The sequence below is a fragment of the Patagioenas fasciata genome, chromosome 5 (genome assembly GCF_037038585.1).
Source record: "Patagioenas fasciata isolate bPatFas1 chromosome 5, bPatFas1.hap1, whole genome shotgun sequence".
Classification (NCBI taxonomy): domain Eukaryota; kingdom Metazoa; phylum Chordata; class Aves; order Columbiformes; family Columbidae; genus Patagioenas; species Patagioenas fasciata.
Window position 1 is genome coordinate 11,581,880 of NC_092524.1, and position 19,471 is coordinate 11,601,350.

General features: G+C 45.1%; 1 protein-coding gene and 1 long non-coding RNA gene across 13 annotated transcripts in view; one reads left to right on the plus strand and one right to left on the minus strand.

Moving 5' to 3' along the window:
• LOC136101953 (uncharacterized) overlaps positions 1 to 19,471 on the plus strand; it is a 62,732-nt gene that overhangs the window by 37,763 nt on the left and 5,498 nt on the right. For 8 of the 12 annotated variants that reach the window (XR_011739279.1, XR_011739285.1, XR_011739275.1 and 5 more), the window contains 6 exons: positions 4,092 to 4,180; positions 7,928 to 8,091; positions 11,960 to 12,378; positions 13,344 to 13,515; positions 14,433 to 14,558; positions 15,211 to 15,303. This is a non-coding gene — a long non-coding RNA (uncharacterized lncRNA). The remainder of the gene's footprint in view (positions 1 to 4,091; positions 4,181 to 7,927; positions 8,092 to 11,959; positions 12,379 to 13,343; positions 13,516 to 14,432; positions 14,559 to 15,210; positions 15,304 to 19,471) is intronic. The other 4 variants (XR_011739278.1, XR_011739283.1, XR_011739280.1 and 1 more) reach the window with 4 other exon arrangements.
• The window catches only part of SWAP70 (switching B cell complex subunit SWAP70), a 38,847-nt gene continuing 34,884 nt past the window's right edge, over positions 15,509 to 19,471 (minus strand). Inside the window, exons 10-12 of the mRNA XM_065838596.2 lie at positions 19,215 to 19,413; positions 18,102 to 18,198; positions 15,509 to 17,487 (exon numbers count right to left, since the gene is read on the minus strand). Coding sequence (XP_065694668.1) covers positions 17,378 to 17,487; positions 18,102 to 18,198; positions 19,215 to 19,413 — 406 coding nt within the window. The 3' untranslated portion in view covers positions 15,509 to 17,377. The remainder of the gene's footprint in view (positions 17,488 to 18,101; positions 18,199 to 19,214; positions 19,414 to 19,471) is intronic.

Below are 19,471 nucleotides of genomic sequence, written 5' to 3' on the forward strand. Positions count from 1 at the left end.
TGTCAGCAAAATTCTGAAACCATACTGAAGGCATGTTGTTGCCACATAGGTGCATGGGTCAGAACCATCTTTTGCAACACTAGAAAGGATCTGATCTTGTCTCAAATTGTACTCCTGGTTCCTAGAAATACTTTTGCTAACAGATAAGCAGAATTATGTAATCATGGATGTCCACTGGGTATTCTGCGTTGAATGAAATCCTCCTCGTGTACCATGGGAATGGTCACAGAATAAAAATTCCAGATGGGCTAATCATAACACAAACATTTACTGAGGTTTCAACTTAGGACATCTGAGAGAACAACTGTGAAATGAAATGCTAAAAAGAAAAGGTGTGTTCATCCTGCCTGGAGAAAACTCTTACCTCAGAGTGGAAAAGCTCTCTTGTTGAGGGGAAATGCCATCTTCATTTGGCCAGCATTAATTAATGACAGGATTTTCCAACCAGTCCACTCATGGACTTGAAGATGAGCTCTTGAGGCTACCTGTTGGGGGGGAGAAGGGGTCTGTTGGGGACCGTGACAGGGAGCCATGTCCCTGGGGAAAGCCATCATGGAAATCCCTGGTGCCTGAGTGAGGCTTTAGAGCAATGCTCCCTGATTGTCTTCGTTAATGTTTAAATTTATTGTGTGGAGAACGGAGCTGACTTTGAGTTTGCTCTATATGCCCTCTACAGGTATTGGGATGAGAGAGGCTTCTCCTCCTGCTGAAGCTGTCTTTATGCTCTGCATTTAATGTAAACAGTGTGTTTAGAAATGTATTGTCTGTGGCAGATCTGACATCACAACCAAATTCTTTAAAATTAAATGTTTAGGGGGAATCATGTGTCAGCTGCCTAGCACAGAAATGTATGGAATGGAATTCAGCAAACCTTTTCTTAATTAAAAAATGAAAATGGATTCTGAACTTTATCTAAGGGTCACTTTGGGATGATTTCTAGACAGAAAAAATCTTGGCTTTCTGGCAGGACAGCTGTGAGGGAGTGTTCTATTCATTAGAACACAATTTGTCCAAGAAAATATGTTCCAAGTCCTAATCAATTTAGATGAAAACTTGCTGGACAGGGTTCAAGCAGGCCAGTTACAGAGTCTTATAAAGCCAAATCCACATGTCTCAGTGGGCAAGAGGCAAGATAATCTTAGCTTACAATGGAATGTTTAAATTTATACAACTAAGACACTGACATAGGCACAAGGGTTGGTTCTTTTGTGTGTTCTTTTTTAACCAGAAACATGTGAAGAATTAGAATTTTTTAAGAGAGGGAATGTCCCTTTAAGACATAATCTCTCATGGTGAATGGACTGTGGCCAGATTCATCCTTGCTTTAGCATCTATAGAAAGATTTTTGGAAAAGACCAGCTTCCAAAGCACTAGAAACGTAGGTGTGCCTCCAAATGAAGGTCATTGGCATCACAGGCTCTTGCAGAGTTTTATAATTCCCAGCTGTATAAGGATTTTTTTAATGAACTGCTCCAGCAGTGGAAATTCCACAGTGTGGAGAAGCTGTTGCACAGTTAGCCCTTGGGAAGGCGACACCATGCACAGCATTGTTCAGCCATTAAATGTATGCTCTTTACAATGACACATTGCTACTGAGCGCAGAAAACCACAGGATAACACATCCCCAGCCTTCCTGGTGTTAATGGTAACTATTTCAGGGCTTGCTTTTCTGTCATTCAGTTAGTTTCTCCGTTATTGCAGCTAGTGTTCCACGCTGCAAAGGGGTACTTAAATAACTTTCAAACAATGCATTTGCAGGTCCACACTAAAAATTCCCATAGGAATGAGATATAACCCAAGCAATCTTTAACCTGGGGAATATTTCATTTCCTAACTTGAAATAGTTTTGTACCTTGCAGAGTCTTAGCCAAGGTCAATCTCCACCACAAACATGGATCAAGTGTGTCTTTTGCAGTAACTGTCGATGCTTGGTAGAAAGCCACAGCAACAAGTTGATCTCTGAAGTGCCAGCTTACATCCAGCTCTTTGCCTGTGGATCTTCTGTGACAAACACACCATTACTCCCATCTCATTGTTCTCTTCTGCCACTTGAAGCCTCCACTGGCTTCAGGAAGAAAAAAGTCTTTCTAGCTGCAACTGGCCCTATGTATTAATACACCACAGGGCTCTCCCTCGTTCCCCAGTTGTTACTCACCAGCCCTTTCCTGTCCGTGGATCAAGACCTGAGTCAGGAGCTGTATTTTCTCCTCCTGACTCGTGTAATTTCAAGTGGCAGTGACACATCTCCTCTGCTGGTCCTCTCCCCTCCAACAGCACCGTCCGCTGCACCAGCCATGCACCTGCGTCCACCCTCTTGGCTCAAAGTGGGACTTAACACCACATGACTGGGGCTGGATGGGAAAGAAAAGGAGCGTACAGTATTGTTAAGCAACTTGTGGTTAAAGTCACAGACTCTGGAGACTCCTCGACTACTGTAAACGCCAGCGGTTCGTTGTCCCACAGCCTCTTCCTTCCTTTGCGGCCTCCTCCGCCAAGTTGGCCACCTGAGACTCTGCTCATTGCTCTTATTTTCCCTGGCTCTTCTTGCTTGTTTACTTAAAAATCTCTTTCCCTCCCCTGCATTTCATTTGAATTTCTTGCAGGAGGGTCTTATAAGGACACCTACTTTAATCAGAATTTCCTGTGAGTTAATAGGCAGCGTTTTTTGGGTTTTGCGTGTTTTGAAATGAAAATGTAATCATTTCTTAAATGCCCCTTTCCCAAGCCTGCTTTGAAACAAACCCTTTTCTTACAGAAAGTAATGGTTTTAAAGCCCCAGTTTAAAAGACAAACTCTGTACAGAGGAGGAGGAGGGCGACTTTGGCAGGACAGCCTGTCACCCAAGGGAAAACAGCCTACATGCTGCTGAAGCTGACTGCATATTTTCATTTTCAAAAAGCACTTCGGACTAAAACCACCTGTGAGTGAGTCTAGCCTCTCTGGCTGATTTAGTAGGGCCTAGTGCAAAGTGTCCTGTCAAAAGGCACGCTTATTTTCACACGGCAAATGAATCAGTTTTTATATGGCAGGGCTACAGCTCATTGGGATGAACTCATTCAAACTTTGTGAAACAAACTGCAAGTGAGAGGTGCAATATTTCATTATCCAAACCCGGAGAATAGACAGGCGTCCTATGGAAAAGTGAGTCATGTTCTCTGTGGTACATTCTGTTCATTCTCTTATAACAAACTTGAGTGTTTGTTTGCTGAGACCATTAGCATCCATCCAACTATAAACTTGATCAGGGAGATGAGTTCGTGGGCCCGCGGCTGGGTTAGCATGTGTGCTGCCGCCTGGTCACTCGGTTGTATAACAGCACCAGTCATGACAGACTGCCATTCCAAAAGGAAATAACAGCACTTTCCTCATTGCTTTCAAATCCATCACAAATTTCTATTAAAGACATCAAAGCAATGACTCTAATACTTTCCATGCTTTCCGAACAACTCATCTTTTAAGGAAATTGCTGGGAAATAAGGCACCACCAAGGTACCTTAATTCTGGGGTCTGAGACTTCTAAGAATCTCATGGGAAAAAGATAAAACAAGAAACGAAACCGCAAACCCACCTTCTCATAAAACTCCTTATTTTATATATTAGCATTAATTTCTGTGCTACTACTTTGAGTTAGTTTTACAAGCTACTATGCTAGAAGATAAAACAGATCATTAGTCTAACTTTTTGATTGCAGAAGGTAAATTAGCTGATCAAATGTATTTATTGCTACCATTGTTGGAAGATGATGGCCAAGGGAATGACTTGTAAATAGGATGATGGTTGGCTGCATCTAGTACTGAAACAAGAAATTGCCTGCCAGAGACAAAGGGATTGCTGGGAAGGATGTTTCCATGCAGCATAAATAGCAGTTTGTAAACCTGACTCTTGCCCAGTTGTAAGAATGGGCAAGGTCTCCAAATTTTTAAACGCTTGCTGCATTTCTAATAACTGTAGATGGGGTGGGAGGGATTGCTGCTGACTCCAGCGGGAAGAGAGCTGGAGATTAGTCATGGATTAGAAACTTGTTGGGTTATAGCTTGAAGTGTTTCATCTATTTCCATAGAAGCACTTGCTGATTACAATTCTTTCTCTAGCACAGTGCTCCAGGAAGCAAGGTTGCTATCCTGCAATATCTGAAAAGAAGGACCGGGGACGACGTGTATCCACTGTCTGGCTCCAACAGGTAGGCATTCCCAACTTCTGGGGTGCATGACAGTATCCTCAATACTGCTCATTTTGCCAGCTTTTGTCTTCCACCTTCTATGCACATGTCAGAGGGGCAGTTGCAGACTCTCTCTAGCACAAGATGAAGCATGTGCTGAAAAACTGCAGAGTAACAACGTGAGACTGTAGGTAAAATAACTACTTTACTCCTCAAACTGAACCTACCTGGGGTCACTCAAGTAGGAAATAAGTAGGTTTTTGTCTTTTTACTATGACAAATATCTGGTGATAATTTTTTTGAATGCTTTCTGTCCCTGATAATTTTTTAAAATAAATTCCCCTTCAAAGCATTCCATTGCTAAAGTCTGTTCCTCATCTTAAGTCCCATATTGCAGGTATTGTTAACAGTCAAGGAAAACCCTGTATTGTCCCTCCTCAAAGTCTCGTGCCATTCTTTGTTGAAGTGGAGAAATGCTTCAGAGCCATGTCAGATGCTTTCAGCACACAGCCAGCCCAGGAGCCCCTCCAGCTCCAGGTTCCCACCCAGCAGGACGTCTCCCATTGCAGGGCAAAGCAGCAGCTGAAGGTTCTCCTCATCCACTGCAGTGCCTCAGCTTACCTCTGTGAGTCATGCGTTGCAGGAGGGCATCTCTTAACTATAAACGGGATGTTTAATAAACCTCAGGGTTTTAATCTTCAGATGTTCACAGCTATACACACACACACCAAAAAAAACCCCACAGTCCAGCATGATCAGCTACATACTGGGAAAACATAGCGATGAAGTGTTGTACCTGAGCAGGGCCAGGATCTCTCAGTGGGTTCTCTGGCAGGAATGAATGGTTGGCATCGTATTTTTCTAGGTAAAAATGCAAGAAGTTTATCTAGTAATAGAGCCTGTTGAATCCAGAGCAGCCTGAAGTCTTGTAACACCCCCTGCACACACATGCCTGTTTTGCAGATGGAAACACCACGTTTAAGAAATGGAGAGTGACTTGATTTCTATTTATCCCTTACTTTTCCCTAGCAGTAACTATGTGCTTCCCATCATAGAAATTGTCACCTGTGGTTGAAGTGTGTGGGTTGGTTGTTTGTTTTGTTTTGTTATGTTTTAAATCTGGTCTCCCTGGAGAAAGGAATGCCATATGTGTGTGGGTGCTTAGACCACAGTAGGCAGTGTTGGGAACTGCAGGCCCTAATCTTTGCTGTGCTGGCACCTGTTGAGGCAGAGATACATAAAGCTGTTTGGTATGTGCTGCTGCAAGAAATACATGTGCAAGCATGATGTGGTATCTGTGGGTGCGGGAGCATCTCTTTGGGAACTCTAGTGTTTGGTTTGCCAACCATATGGCTTCAGTGAGGAAGCATTTAGTTGCTTCCCATCTCAATTTGTTTACATGTAAAATGGGAACAGGGAACTTCCTAGAGAACCCAGAGCTAAATTTTTAAGTATTCATAGCTTTTGCATACCCTTGAGAAGAGTATAAGCTGTAAACCTCTGAAGCTGCCTACCAACATTTCGCTGGTTTAAGCATCAAGGGAGCCCCTTTTCCAAGGACACTGCTGTATTCCCCTACCTGAATGTTTTGTGGCAAGCCTGTGGTCAGCCCTCAATGTGCAGAGTCTCAGCACCTAGACCCCATGACCATTTCTGAGTGGAGACCCAGTGTCTTTTCTCTGTGGAGTTTGTCCTTCTCGGGGCTGCAGGTTCACAGTTGGAGCTAAGAAGGTGCCTGTTGTATGCGCAGAAAGCAGCATCTAGCACAGTCTGTCAGGGCACAACCCTCCATGCGCAGGCAGTAGCCCCCTTCCAGCATCAGCACTACCCTCACCCAAGCCAAGGCCACACTCTGCACACAGGACTGTCCACCACAGGGGCTGTGGGCATGCACAGAGTCTCCCAAACAGGCTGGGAGGTCAGTCAGGTCACCCTGTGCCTCTTGGTAACAGGCCTTGATGCTTCACTATCGGCTCCTGGGAGGCTATGACATTTGAGCTTATGCTGGCTGCCCCAGCGCAGGGAGGTCAAACAAATTGAATTACTCTTCAAATTAGCTGGATACGGCTTTGATCGCTGTCCATTTGAGACCTTGTATGTTTTAGCTGGAAGAATGCGTGCCACGTTCCAGCTGCCTCCTCCAGCCAGGGAGCGGTGATGCCACTGGCAGACATGTGCACTCGCTGAGCGTTAGCTGGAAAGTTATCACTGAAACGTGTCCTCTATCGAGAACAAGCCTGGCTTCACTGGGCCTATCTCTTACACATGTTAATTCCTTACTATTATTTTTACAAGTTCCAACAGAATAGTAAGCTGCAGTAAAGAGGGGATATGTTCAATTTTAGCAATAAGATTACTATGCTTTGAATAAAGCCACTTTTATTAATAATTACCTCTCTGCCGTGACTTTAAATTCCAACAGCTGGACAGCCTCTGCTCTTTATTAATTTCCTTGGATCCTTTGGCACGAAGCCCTCAATTCCTGTGATGTAATGGTATAAAAAGTTGGCTCCTGTCTGAGCTTCCACCCACAAGTTCTAAATTTGGAGCATGGCAAATTTCTGCAGATTCCAGAGGCAGGCTATGCTCAAGACGTGCTGATGCCTTTAGTCCCATCCTATTGCACCAAACAACAAGATTGTGTGCTTTTTATATCTAGGATCATAAATATGACTCAGATGCACATGTTGTCTATGTAAGCACTTGGGGTTGGCTATCACTTTATGGCACTGGGAAGAAGCCAAGCCAAATAAAAATTGTTTTGAGTAAATATTACATTTCTAGAGCATGAATAACTTTTCTCTGCAGCCAATGTGTCACTAATGGGAATAAGGAAGAAGATGGGGTGGGGGGAAAGCAGTAACTAAATCATCCCACTAAACACAGGCAGTCTGCAGCAAGACCTGTTGTTTTGACTCCTCTGGGGTGTAATATCCCAGATAATTCGTAGCAGGTCTCAGCAAGGCCACAAGTGATGGAAATAAAAATAGCTGTATAATTCAGCGCCATCCTGCTGCACAGCTCTCTCTTGGGTGGGATCTCCACCAGTGGTATGTAAAACAGGCGACCAAAGAACCAAGTGTCCTTCTCTCCCCTGCTCCCAAATGTGCAGAGGCTTGAGCATGTGGATTGCTCCATGGAGATCAGTGTTGCTACTCACATGCTCGGCGCTAAGCATGTGCATATGTGTATTCAGGATCCAGGCCAAAAGGAAGGATGAGTTTTTCATCCTGCGACTTCAGGACCCCAGGGGACGTCTGCATTGCGGAACACAGGGAAACGGAAAATGAGCCCACATGCAGCCTTGTGCTGCTGCACCAGAAGGCAAAGTGGCTTATCAGCAGCTCTGTGGGGCAGTGACATGCCATCCTGCCGCCAGCGCGCACCACCGCAGGGCTGCTTCTTCGTGGCTCTGCTCCAGCTCTTCCAGCAAGTTGCTATGTCTCAGCCTTCCCCCACCCCCAAAAAACCCAATTATTCCTGCCCTTGAGCAGCACTCAGTGAGCAGCTTATGCAGTGCTTCATCTACCTGAAATGCAAAGGGATAAAAGCAATAATCGTTCTGTAAGAAATTATCAGGAAACTTTCCATGATAACAGGGACTTTCAAGTCTCCCAAAAGTAACAGCCAGATAGAAATAACGGGTGAAAGTCTAGCTTTGAAAATCATTAGTGGTTTTCCCATTTTCCAAATGGGCATGTAATCCTGAGCAATGTGCCTATCAGATAGTCGTTTTCCTGAATTTTGCTGTCTTTTACTTTCTTACAGACTTCTTCGGCATAGCAGGAAGAAAACCTGGCTTTAAAAAAAAGAGTTCAGACAGGAAGCAGCAACGTTCCAGCAGGATTTCTGAGTCAAAGAGCAGAGCAACTGCCTTCTCAAAGCGCAGATTCCAGAGATCCCCAAAACGGGCTGCTGCACAGTTGGAGCAGGTGAGTGGGGAAGCGTCAAGAGCACTCGACATTCTCACGTCCCAGCTGTCCCTATCAGAAGTGTTTGAAGAGCTTTTCTCTGCAGTGGGCTGGACTAAGGCTTGCAGATAAAATGTCTCAAGGGCTGTGAGCCCTGCAGTAACGATGACAGCCTTGACATCAGCAGACCTGCACCTCCGGGGACTAGTGCTGAGAAATCAGTGCCAATTTGCCCAGCTAAGGCAGTGTTTTACTGTGTTTGCAGGATCTGGGCAATAAGTCTTTTCCCTGTGCTTTGCAAGATGTCAGTGGTCTTTTTCTGCCAGGAGAGCAACCCAAGCAGCATTGAGGGACTGACACCCTCCCCTTTGTAATGCATTTTACAACTCAGAGAAACTTTGGCAACACAAGAAAGTGTTTTTACATATTAGAGCTTCAAAATTGTTAGAACAGTTGAAAAATCCTAATTACCTTTACTAGACAAGAAAGAAACAATGAAGAAAACATTTTGGATTGCAGAATTAACGAAACTGGGAGCTGAAGATCAGTTTCCAAGACCAACAACATATTCAGGGAGTCCTGTTGTATTTGCAAGTTTAACAAATACTTGAGCCTTACGCAGGTGATTTACACCTACCTGCAAAACTTGTTGGTCTGAGTTGCGGAACTTAATCTCTGAAAACTGTCCGGTGATGCAATGTGCAGGTCAGTCATGTTTACATTTACCCCGGGATGTTTCTGGGGCTCCAGGTGCACAGTGGAGGGGAAAACCTACCTGAGTTTGATTCAGCAGCCTGGATTAGAGGTGATAAAAGAGGCTTTGGCTGGATTGCAGCGTGACTCCGTGACTACTGGCTTCATTTTCCTGAGACTTTGTGAGAAGCTACATGGTGATTTAGCGTCAGTGAATCAGAGAGCTAAAGGCTGCTTCAACTTGTGGTTGTTACCCAAGAGCTGAGCGGAGGATTTCTGGCCCCCGGGCATCGGTGGAGGAGCCAGAGGTGCCCTGGAGAGAGGGGTTGGCACGGAATGGTGCCGGGGGATCTGGTCGTGCAGGGGTTGTCCTGGTACACATGGCCCTTTCCAAGGCCTCACGTAGCAATCTCTGATTTGCATCTTGTAGACACAATTTCAGTTTATCACGGTATCGCTTAGAGAGCTCTCTTTTTAGGGACAGCTGGGTATTTTGCAGACATTTATTAGTCTGTGTGCTTTTTTTGTGGATAAATATCACTCGTGTTTCTTCAATGGGCAACTGAGGCATAAGGAGGTTAAGGGACCTGATGAAGGTGTTAGCAAGTCAAATTGTTTGGAATTTTGTAGCTCTCAAATATCATCTTTCTAAAACAGGAAACCCTCTCGGGACTAGTAGGTTTTCGTTAAAACAACAGTTCAAACCTGTCTATCTTGATATATCAGGAAAAGGAGGAATGTAGAAAATGTGAGAGTTAGCTTAGTCTCTCTTAAACTAAACCACCAGGTTCACGTTCCTATGGAGAAACAAATACCCAGCAGGCATCATGGTGTCTTTGATTTATTTTTGGAAGTTGAAAACTCCCCTTTTGGTGTCTGAGCTAAGAAAAAAACAAGGATTTTGTGGGCCAACAAAAGGTTTCTGGAGGAAAAAAACCTCTAGTTCCACTTCTCAAGAGCTTATGACATGAGCAGTTAAGCTAATGTAATCCAACTTAGCCTCCCCTACATTTCAAAATTGGATTAAAGTTCATAAGTTGTTGAGGGAAAATGTTACCCAACTGAGTAACTGTATGACTCTTAAATTAGCATCAGGCCCTTGCAGCTTGTGGGTGTAGACCCTGGTTTCAGTCACCTGAATAACTCAGGGTAACTGATGTGCCTGGAGCACGAGGGGTTGACGCGCATCCGCTGCTGCTCAGCCGCTGCAGGTCGGTGGAAGCCCACCAAGCTGTGATGACTGGGTATGCTGGTGACCTTGTCGATCACAGTCTGCCTGGTCGTCACTTTTTTACTTTTCTTTGGTGATATAGGTCATCCATAACTGTAAGAAAAGGTTTTGGTTTGGTGTTGCGTGTGCTTTTCTTGCAAAAGAAGAGTGTTTTTTCCCTCCCGCAGTAGCAGTGTCTTGCTGCACGTACACAAGTGACGCAGCTCCAAGCATGCTACCAGCTCAGCCGTAAAAAACTCGCGTAGTACCGCATCTGTGTGAATCTGCCTTTCCAAACAGGATCCGCAGATGTGATTAATTACAGGCCTGCCGAGGAGAGCTTTGCTCCCGTGAGTGGTTGCAGCGGGAGGGTGGCGCGGCAGGGTCCGGCTGCCATCTGGTGTCCGGGGGCCGTGGGGGCCGCAGCGGGATGGGGCCCCCGACGCATCCCCAAAGTCACCACGGCCTGACGACAGGGCTGCTCAAGTGGTAACCTCTGGTCTACGTCCAAGCTGTGAGCAAATCCTGCCCAGACTCACCAGGGCCCCCCGCCACGGTATCTCCCGCATTCCTGCGGCAGATCTGGTATTTCTTATTGTTCTCCCCGTCTCTGGGGGAGCAGCTGCAGCTGCCTGGCCGGCCTGCCGGGGCAGGAGCTGGCGGAGTCCTGGGCTGCGGGTCCCAGAACTAGCCGGGGGCTTTGGAAAAATCATGTCAGTCTTCTCACCCTGCTTTGGTATGTAGGGAGCGGGGCTCATCAGGAGGGATGAGATAAAAATGAGAAAAGAGCGGAAAACTGGAAGAGCAACGAGTGGTTGTGCAGCACCGCTTGCCCGGAGTTGGTGGGGGCTCAGTGGGTGCTGCCCTGGGCTGGCACTCGCCTGGGAGCTTTCTGCTAAAATAGCTGCGCTGGTCTGCACCAGAGCACGTCTGCTGCCGGGTGGTGAACGCTGCTGACTGGTACGCGATCAACCGGGCCACAGGGACACCAGGCAGGGTGACCGGTCAGAGCAGGGTGAGGAGGGGAGGCAGAGCTGTCTTCAAAGCCGTGCAGGGCTTGTCTATGCTCTGCAGAGATGGCAGAGAAGTCGGGGAGCAGCCCAGCCTGGTGAGGGCATTTGGCACCTGGTGCGCTTTTCTTTTTTCGTTTTTTGTTGGTGAGCTGTTCTGCCAAGCTGGTTCTGGTTCCCTGCCCCATGCCAGTACCTGGCTTTTGGCTGCCCATGCCTTGGAAATGGATTTCAAGGAATATATGCTCTGGGTTTTCTCCTACTGGCAGGGAGGATTTGCTGGCTGGAGGTGGCCTGAGAGCAGTTGTGGGTTTGGCTTTTGCCATCTGTAATGGTGACAGTGAACAGAGCATGCGGGAGCACTGGCAGGCAAGTTTATTCTGCGAACGAGGCCACGTACAGCTATGCTGCAAGACCAGGCTTGGGGTGATGGTTGTTTCTGGACAGCTGTCTCCCCAGGATGGTCTGTGGGCCAGCAGTGACACCCTTGGGCATCATGCAACCCTCACAGACAGGCGATGACCATGCTAAAGCAAAACAGAAGACGCAGAAGATGCCACTTCTGTCCCCACAGACAGCAGCCCCACACCAAATGCCTGGGCCCCAGCGTGCCACTCAGGGGGGACTTGTGTGTGAGCAGGCTGTGCCCCCCCATCATTTCCCACCTTCTTGCTGGGAAAAAGCAGCCCAGGGCCAACACAATCTCTCCTGCGGGGTAAAAAACCAGTGGTGAACTGGGGTGTGCTTCTCCCTTGCAGGCAGAGATGCTGGTTGACTTCAGGGCCTGGAAAAAGCAAAATGGCCCAAGGCATCGCTGGCATAGGAAGCAGTTGGGAAAACACAACCCTAGGCTGCCTCAAATGCAAAACTTCAATCCCAGCTATGTTGTGAGAGGGACTTCCTAAAGGTCTCTAAGCAGAGTCTGACCTTAAATAGGTTTTTAAGTTTTTTTTTTTTTTTCTTTTTTTTTGGTCAGGACCACAGAACCAACAGCCCAGAGGACCTGGGCCTCCCCCGCACTCGTGTGCTGTGCCGGGGCTGAGCTGCACAAGCCTTTCAAAGTAGAAAGAGAGATCCCTGTGCTCTGGTAGGCACTGAAATGGCTAGTGAATGTCAACACTGAGGAAGCCTGGGCTGCTTTTGAAACTGCCTCATGTCAGTGTTTGAGTTTTCAGTCCTGAGATACTCATGTGTTCAAATTAGTTGACCAAGTTAGGTGAAAAGGCACAGACGCCTTGTGCAACTGTGGGCAAGATCAGCCGGCACAGACCTGTGCGAATTGCACTCAGACATCCTCACCAACACCCTGGGAGGTTCCCCTTGCTGAAATCTGCGTGGCCTGAGCAAATTGCTGTCCTGTGCTCAGAAGATAAGCGACAACAGGAATAACAGCAGGTAAGCATTTGCATGAAGACATCCTGTAGAAGATGTTTATGTGCTGTAGCTATGGCAAGCACCTGTATTAATTAGCAATGATATTAATAGCAGTGAATAAAGCTGGTGCTAGAGCAAATTCCTTTGATAGGCAGAAGAGAGATGTGAGCAATGAGCACACTGACTAAGGATAGAAAGGGTTATGTTTTTATGTGCTTGTTTTATATACTAAGGAATTTTAAATAGTGGCCAATGGGGAAAGGTGAGTACAATTGTTTTGAGGTTTGTGATTTTTATTTTTTTTTTAATTAACATTCTGTTTAGTCTGTCATGGGCTTTCCTCTGGCCAGCTGCCTATATCCTTTTATGTGACCTTTGTCAATTAGGCTAAAATATCAGAAAGAAGTGGGACAAGGGGCTCTTGTCAAGTGGTCTTTCCAGGATTGTGCTTGTAGGTGTTAAAAACTGCCTCATTAATTCTCCCTCTCAAGGGTTTTCAGGATGTTTTTATCTTTTGTTTTGCATCATACTGTGCCAATTTTAATTTATTTTGGAGATGAGAAGCAGATTTTTTCACCTTAAGTGTTGAAACAACCACTAGCCTTTCCACTTTTTGAAGGTTGTGTACTCTTGACATACCCAGAAAGGCAGTTTCATAAAATAGTGCTTTTCTGCTCCAAATAGTTGAAGTTCACAGTGAGACTCAATGTATGGAAGTTGCGGTAGTCTCTAAATTCATCAAGTGGCACAAACTTCCTGTTTCTGTTCTGCTTTGCTCCCATTAGGAAAGCTGTATGGCAGCCCAAGCTTTGCACTGCAGTTTCGGCTGGGTGGTGTATCTGACTGGACACATTGTCCTTCCATGGCGCAGTGGGGGTATTTTTGGAAAAATATGCCTGAATTAGCTTCAAGGCTCTGAGTATAGATTTCTTCTAGGCCAGTGTTAGTACTTGTATTGTAAAATCCTTTTTTTCCTGGGCTCACAGGAGGTCTCTGGGATCAGATACTCGGAGCTGAATAACAGAAGAACTGAAGTGACCCATGAACTCAAGGCCAGCAGCGAGCGATGCCGACAGCGGTGAGGTGATGGTAATGCAGCAGGGAACACGGCGCACGTAACATTTTCCCAGCCTCCGTGCGTCATTGCACTTGTCTCCGGTAAACGGCTGTTGAAGGGGAATGAAGCTGCAGGGGGTTTCGGAGTCTCGGGACACGTTCGCGGGGTGACTGACGCGAGGGGAAGGCGCGGAGGCTGAGCCACCAGCAGGTGGCAGCGGCTGCCCGGCGATGAGCGGCCCCGGCCTCCGGCTGCACCGCCCGCTCCACAGGGCGGCCGGGCGGGGGGCGCCGGGGGCTCCGCCGCCGCGCCAAAAGGGCGAAGTTTAAAAAAAAAAATCAAGAAAAAAAGCCACGATTATCACAGAACCAGCATAGTGCAGGCAGAGTTGGGAAGTCCCTAACTGGTGAGTGGGGGAACTAAAATCTTACTGGTGTTGCAGGAGATTTTCATTCTATTACAGATGACAACTTTATGGCACATTTTAATGCCTCTCTTTGGTGCCCTTTGCTTTATGAACAGCTAATTATACCTGTCTCCCAAGCAGCGAAACGAGCTTATGGATATCTATCTCCTTTCCTGGCTGTGCTCTGGTTTGCTCAAAAATTGTTTACTTAACTGGTTCACATATTTGAGATAAGAATCGGAGCAGTTATTTTCAGTTCACAGTTACTGACCTGGACGGTGCAGCTACTGTTCCAGCGGCCCTGCGGGACTGAACAGACACTTCTTTTGGGATGGGTGCCCACCCCCCAGCTATAGGGTACAGATATTGTCCTAATATGCTGTTGTTTTGCCATATAGGCTTTACTTTTGTGGCTGTTCATTCAGGGAACTTAAGCTGAATAGGAGTTGCTGGAAAACAGCCTGTCACAGTTTGTTACATCCTTGTTCGCTCGTTTCCAGTCTCTCAGAATCAGCTCTATAAAATGATCACAGGGAGGGGGAAAAAGCAGAAACACCCCACACCTGTCTGTCTGAGGAGAAAAAAGCACAGTACTGTGTTCTTGGTTTGCAGACTGTTCCACCATCAGCAGCAGGTAAACCTGAATCTGGCAGACAAAACAAGCAGCCTGAGCTGCCCAGTGCATCTCCTGAGGGTTCAGGAAGAGCAGACACAGCCTTTCTGCTGGCCTCTCCATAGGTAAGCTTGGTATGTAAGGCCCTGTGATGCTGCAGGGCTGCTTGGGGCAGAAGAGATGTCTGTAGCATCATGTTTCAGTGTGGAGATCCTCACTGTCACCAGCCCCGTTGGTTTCTCAGACTAGGAATGCTGAACCCTTGGGCTCACCAGAAATGATACTACATGGGGGTGCACTTTTCCATGCTGCACTGGTTCATGGGGGTGGTAGCTCTGACTCACAGCTCTACTCTCTCTTTGAATGCTATCTTTAGTTTAGTTTTAATGGACTTACTTATTCTACTGTGGTATTGTTTGCTTAAAAGGCAATTGGTTAATTTTTAAACCAACCTCTTCCCCCACTTGTACTGTGCAACACTTCATACAAAGCTTTCTTAATTTGTCAGAGCAAGCAGGGCCAACAAAACTTAAAAGGAGACTTGTCTCATTTCCTCTTCTAATAGTGAATAAGAAATAAATAGCTCAAGACAGATGCATGCGGATGACATTTTAATGAAGGGCTGTTTTGCCCACAGAGGCACATCGCTCCGCAGAGGTTTTTCCCCCATTAGCTCACTGATGAGGTCATGTCTGCCCGTGTCCCAGGCTCGCCCTCCAAGGGTTGATGTGTTGCTCTAGATGCAACCCCTGTATCAATTCATTTCCCATCTGGCAGCTTTGTGTTTCAGAAAACAGCTAATTCCGTTATGGAGCAATGCTGGCTGCGGTAGCTGAGCACCACGATTCCGTATCAAGGTGTACTGAACAGGTAAAAGAAGTGTTGCTGTTAAGACAAATTGTACTGTCTGCATGAACACTGCCTTTATTATGGCTTTAATCCAAATCCTGTTGATCAGTAAGAGTGTATTTCTTTCATCAAAGTAATAATTCCACACAACAGTTACTGGCTTCTGAACTTCAGTAACCCAGAAGGACGCCATGTGAAAAGACATCCATTCATTCAGAAATGTAAATGACTTTGCATTACTTTATTAAATAGCCAGTTCTAAAGAACAGTAAAAAATATGAAAACATGCAACATTTGGTGTTCTTAAAAAACATTTGTCCAAAATAAAGACTGTTAGAAAAATTAAACAAGTTTAGCCCCAATATACCTTCTGCTCCTAAAAGACATTTATTTGATAGTTATAAATACTGTTCCATCTCCTTTAGCAAAGTTTAACAATGTTTACATTAGTATTTCTATTACAGCTTTTTTTCACATTTCTTCTGTAAACATAATCAATTTAAAAAAATACTTGTTAGCAAGCTTAAGGAACTACTGCTTTCCTGTACAGTAAATACAAAAAGGAAGATCCTGGATTTCCCTGCCATTCTAATGAGCACTCGGTTTACTGAAACATTAAAGATTTCAATTAGTATAAAAATATAACCGGAGAAGAAATGTCTGAGAAGATTCAGTATTTGAGTGAGTCTTAGTTAATAGGCAAGCAAAATGCTATTCACTTCCAAGTCTGAAGATTACTTTTGAACAGCTTCTGCTCGCTGAGATCAAAGTATCACCGTGCTGTACACAAAGGCACTGGTCATCTGCCTGAAAAATTCACTTCTTATTAAAAATATTTTAACATTTAGCTGAACTAAAAAGCAGTGCTAAGAGATGGCCGTACATGTTCTATGTACGTACGCAGCTGACTGACACGCCACACCAACGGGCACCTGCTCTTTGGGAGGGCACTTAGTTCTCAAAATGTCTGTACAATTAGGAAAAATACTGTTGTATTTAGCAAGAGACTGACTTGTCTGCTGTGGCAGAGCTACCAAGCAAGATCTCAGACTTGTTCCTTTTGCCCACTGGAACAGAAATAACTGGCTTTGTCCCTGGAGAGTTTGAGGTGGAGCAGTGAGCTATTTGGGAAGCCTTGTTACTAGAAATGCTGAAATTATCTTACTGACAGGAATTAATTTTCTCTAAAGCAGTATTGTTACACATTTATCATCTTAATCTAAAAGTAAAAGGTCAATTTTTTTCTCTTGCATTTTTTTTTAAATCTGGCCTCCAATTAAGAATAGGTGTTGTATCTAAACTAGCAGTATATATAATCAGATTTCTTTCACAAACGTGGCCTTGACGCAGATGTATGTGCCATCATCTTCCACTCCTCTGCTCCACAAACCTTAAGTCAAAACTCTGCATCTTTTAACTATGAAGAGAACTCTAAAGTTGTTTGTTTTGTTTTTTCACATAGTACATTTGTACATGAATCTTTTCAGTTCTTTTGCTTGGACTCCTGCAAACAGAGGAAAACAGGACACAAAATCTGACCAGGCAGCAGGCACCCAGTGATCCAGCCTCGTGTCACTAAGGAAGAATCTATTTGAGCACTAAGTACTGTGCAAAGAGCAAAAATAAAAGGAGACTCAGTGGAGGGAAAGGTGATGCTCCCTCTCACAGCCGCTCAGAACCTCCAGGATGGATTTATCCTGGGTTTAAGTTATATGAACTGAACCAATGAAACAACTGCTTCCCTCACTTTTTGGAATGAAAGCGATGCTACATGATCGGTTAGATGCTGTCAGATTATTACAGGCTAGCATAGAAACAACTCTGTCACAAGCTACATTTAAATAAAAATCCTCAGTTGAGAAGTTTTGTATAAAAGAACAGAATTTCTGGAAACACAAGGGAAAACAGTAAGTACTGTCAGACACCACATACTGTAATTACTGGGCTTGGAGTAGACACTTCTATGTGGTAAACAGTATTTTCTCTGTAGAAAGACTCAACGTGCTGAGCAGACTGAGCTCTTTATAAGCAAGAAGCTGTTCTGCGCAAAGCAGAAGGAACACAGGTGGGCTTCTAGTCACATCAGCTGCCGCTGTTACTCAGAAGTGGCTTTTTTCCCTTTCCAGCTCTTTTGCCTTTGCTCGAGTTCAGCTTCGGTGAAGGCAGCTGGGCCCCAGTTTGTGATTAAGTGAGGATTCTTGGAGCCTGGAAGACAGGGTGCAACACTTGAGACAGGCAGGTCTGACAGGGACCTGCCTAACCAAGGAAGGAGAACACCTAGGACACCTTAGTGTGGGAAGCTGTCAGCTGCTGCATCTTTCTCTCCCAACTCCCCTCCTGCCCTCAAATAGTTCTATCTTAGTAAACCCCTCTTCTTCTTGCCTTCGGAGATGTCCATGCAGGAAAGTGATCTCTCCAGCACTGGATTACAAAGCCACTTTCCTCTGGGCTGGCATGGTGCTAAATAAGCTAAGAAATTAAACTCTTCCCCCAAATCAAATAGTTTAGCTATCTTTACTTGATGGTTTTGGCAATTAGCATTTGTGCTAACTGCATTAAACACCCAAACCATGCAATGTTCAGGTTGATCCTTGCTTTGTTTAAAATTAATAAGATTACTATTTAATTAATATAGTAGGGCCAGTAGAGGTAAAGACTTGAAAGTTACCTTCAGCAGTTCTCACAAATGTGTTATTTATAGGCTGCCATGAAACCAACAAGCTACAGGAAAAGGAAAACTTCAGGAAATCACTAGGTGATCTAAGTATATGAGACAGAATGAATATACATTTTTTGCAGCTTTTCTGTTGATAACTTACCTGGCTCTATTAGTCGAATCAATCCCTCATGATGAGCTACTTTATCTTTCCAGCTCTTGGTGTTATTAGCTGCTGTTTCCAGCTTTTTCTTAACCTCCTGCAATAAGATACAGCCCACTTGGAAACATGAACAACTTTACTCTGTTTGTATATTAAAAACAAACAAAAAAAAATTGTGGGGGGTTTATGCCTATTGTATTCAGCAATTCCTTTGGAGTAGTAAATGATGTTTCATATAGAAAAAGCCTGAGATGTCAGATAAAAACAACCAGTGAAGTATCAGCCAAAAGCAATCTAATAGTGGTGTCAGATGTAACACCAATATGGTAAATTGTGCAGTGGCCCCTGCCCAAGCCCTTGCTTGCAGTCACTGCAGCATTTGTGCTGCGTGCCAGCCGAGACAGCTCACGAGCATGTCCTTCACAGCACCAACCCCAACGGCACAGCCAGCACAAACACGCTCCCTACACTGAAATACAGCTGTGTTTGTTTCCCAACCTAAATACGCACAGGATCAACACCTCGCTAGCCCTATAAATATGTGGCACTTGAGGCTCTGAACTCGCTGGATTCTGACTTATTTTTTCCGTGAGCGCAGCTACTGGCCCTGACCAGAAATACTCAGTGGAGCAGAGAGCAGAGCTGGCATTTGGGATGCAAAGCACTGCTGCGTGTGAGAATCTGGGCTAACTCCTCGCTATCCTGGACATCAGCTCAGTGCTCAAATACCTTTTTGAGGAGCAACGGCCTACAGTAGCCCATCATTGATTTTTTCATCACTAGAAGACAATATTGCTCTGTGACATCATCAGAACAGCTCAAGAATAACTAATTCAAAAACATACGGTATTTTGTTACAACAGCAATGGGACCGAAGACAAATGTATACAGAGTATTTCAGGATATGACTTAGCTGGCTTGCCTGGAAACTGGGACAAAAGAATACGGGTCTGAAACATGTCCTCTTCTTCAAATGTATCTACTGGTCTCAGCTAAAATATCCTACCTGTTGTTATAATTTTTGTCATACTAATCCTTAAAGAATCCTTCAAATTCAGTTAAACTACTGAATACCCGGCTAAGTATAAGAGGTTGATGAACAGTACTGCTCACCTCATATTGCTCAAGTGCCTCCTTCCTTTCCAGTTCAAGCTGTTCCAGTTGCTGCATAGCAACCTGAAGAGCCTGCTCCTTTATCATTCTCTGGTTTTCCAGCTCTTGCTTCTCTGCTTCTGTCATCTGAATGGTCTGTTGCTGCTGCAAGTGCCATTTTTCCAGTTCAGCTCTCTTTGCTGACTCCTCTTCCAGTAACCTGCAATGGGGATTGCAATGTTAACTGCACTTTAAAGTAAACTGTGTCCATTATGTAG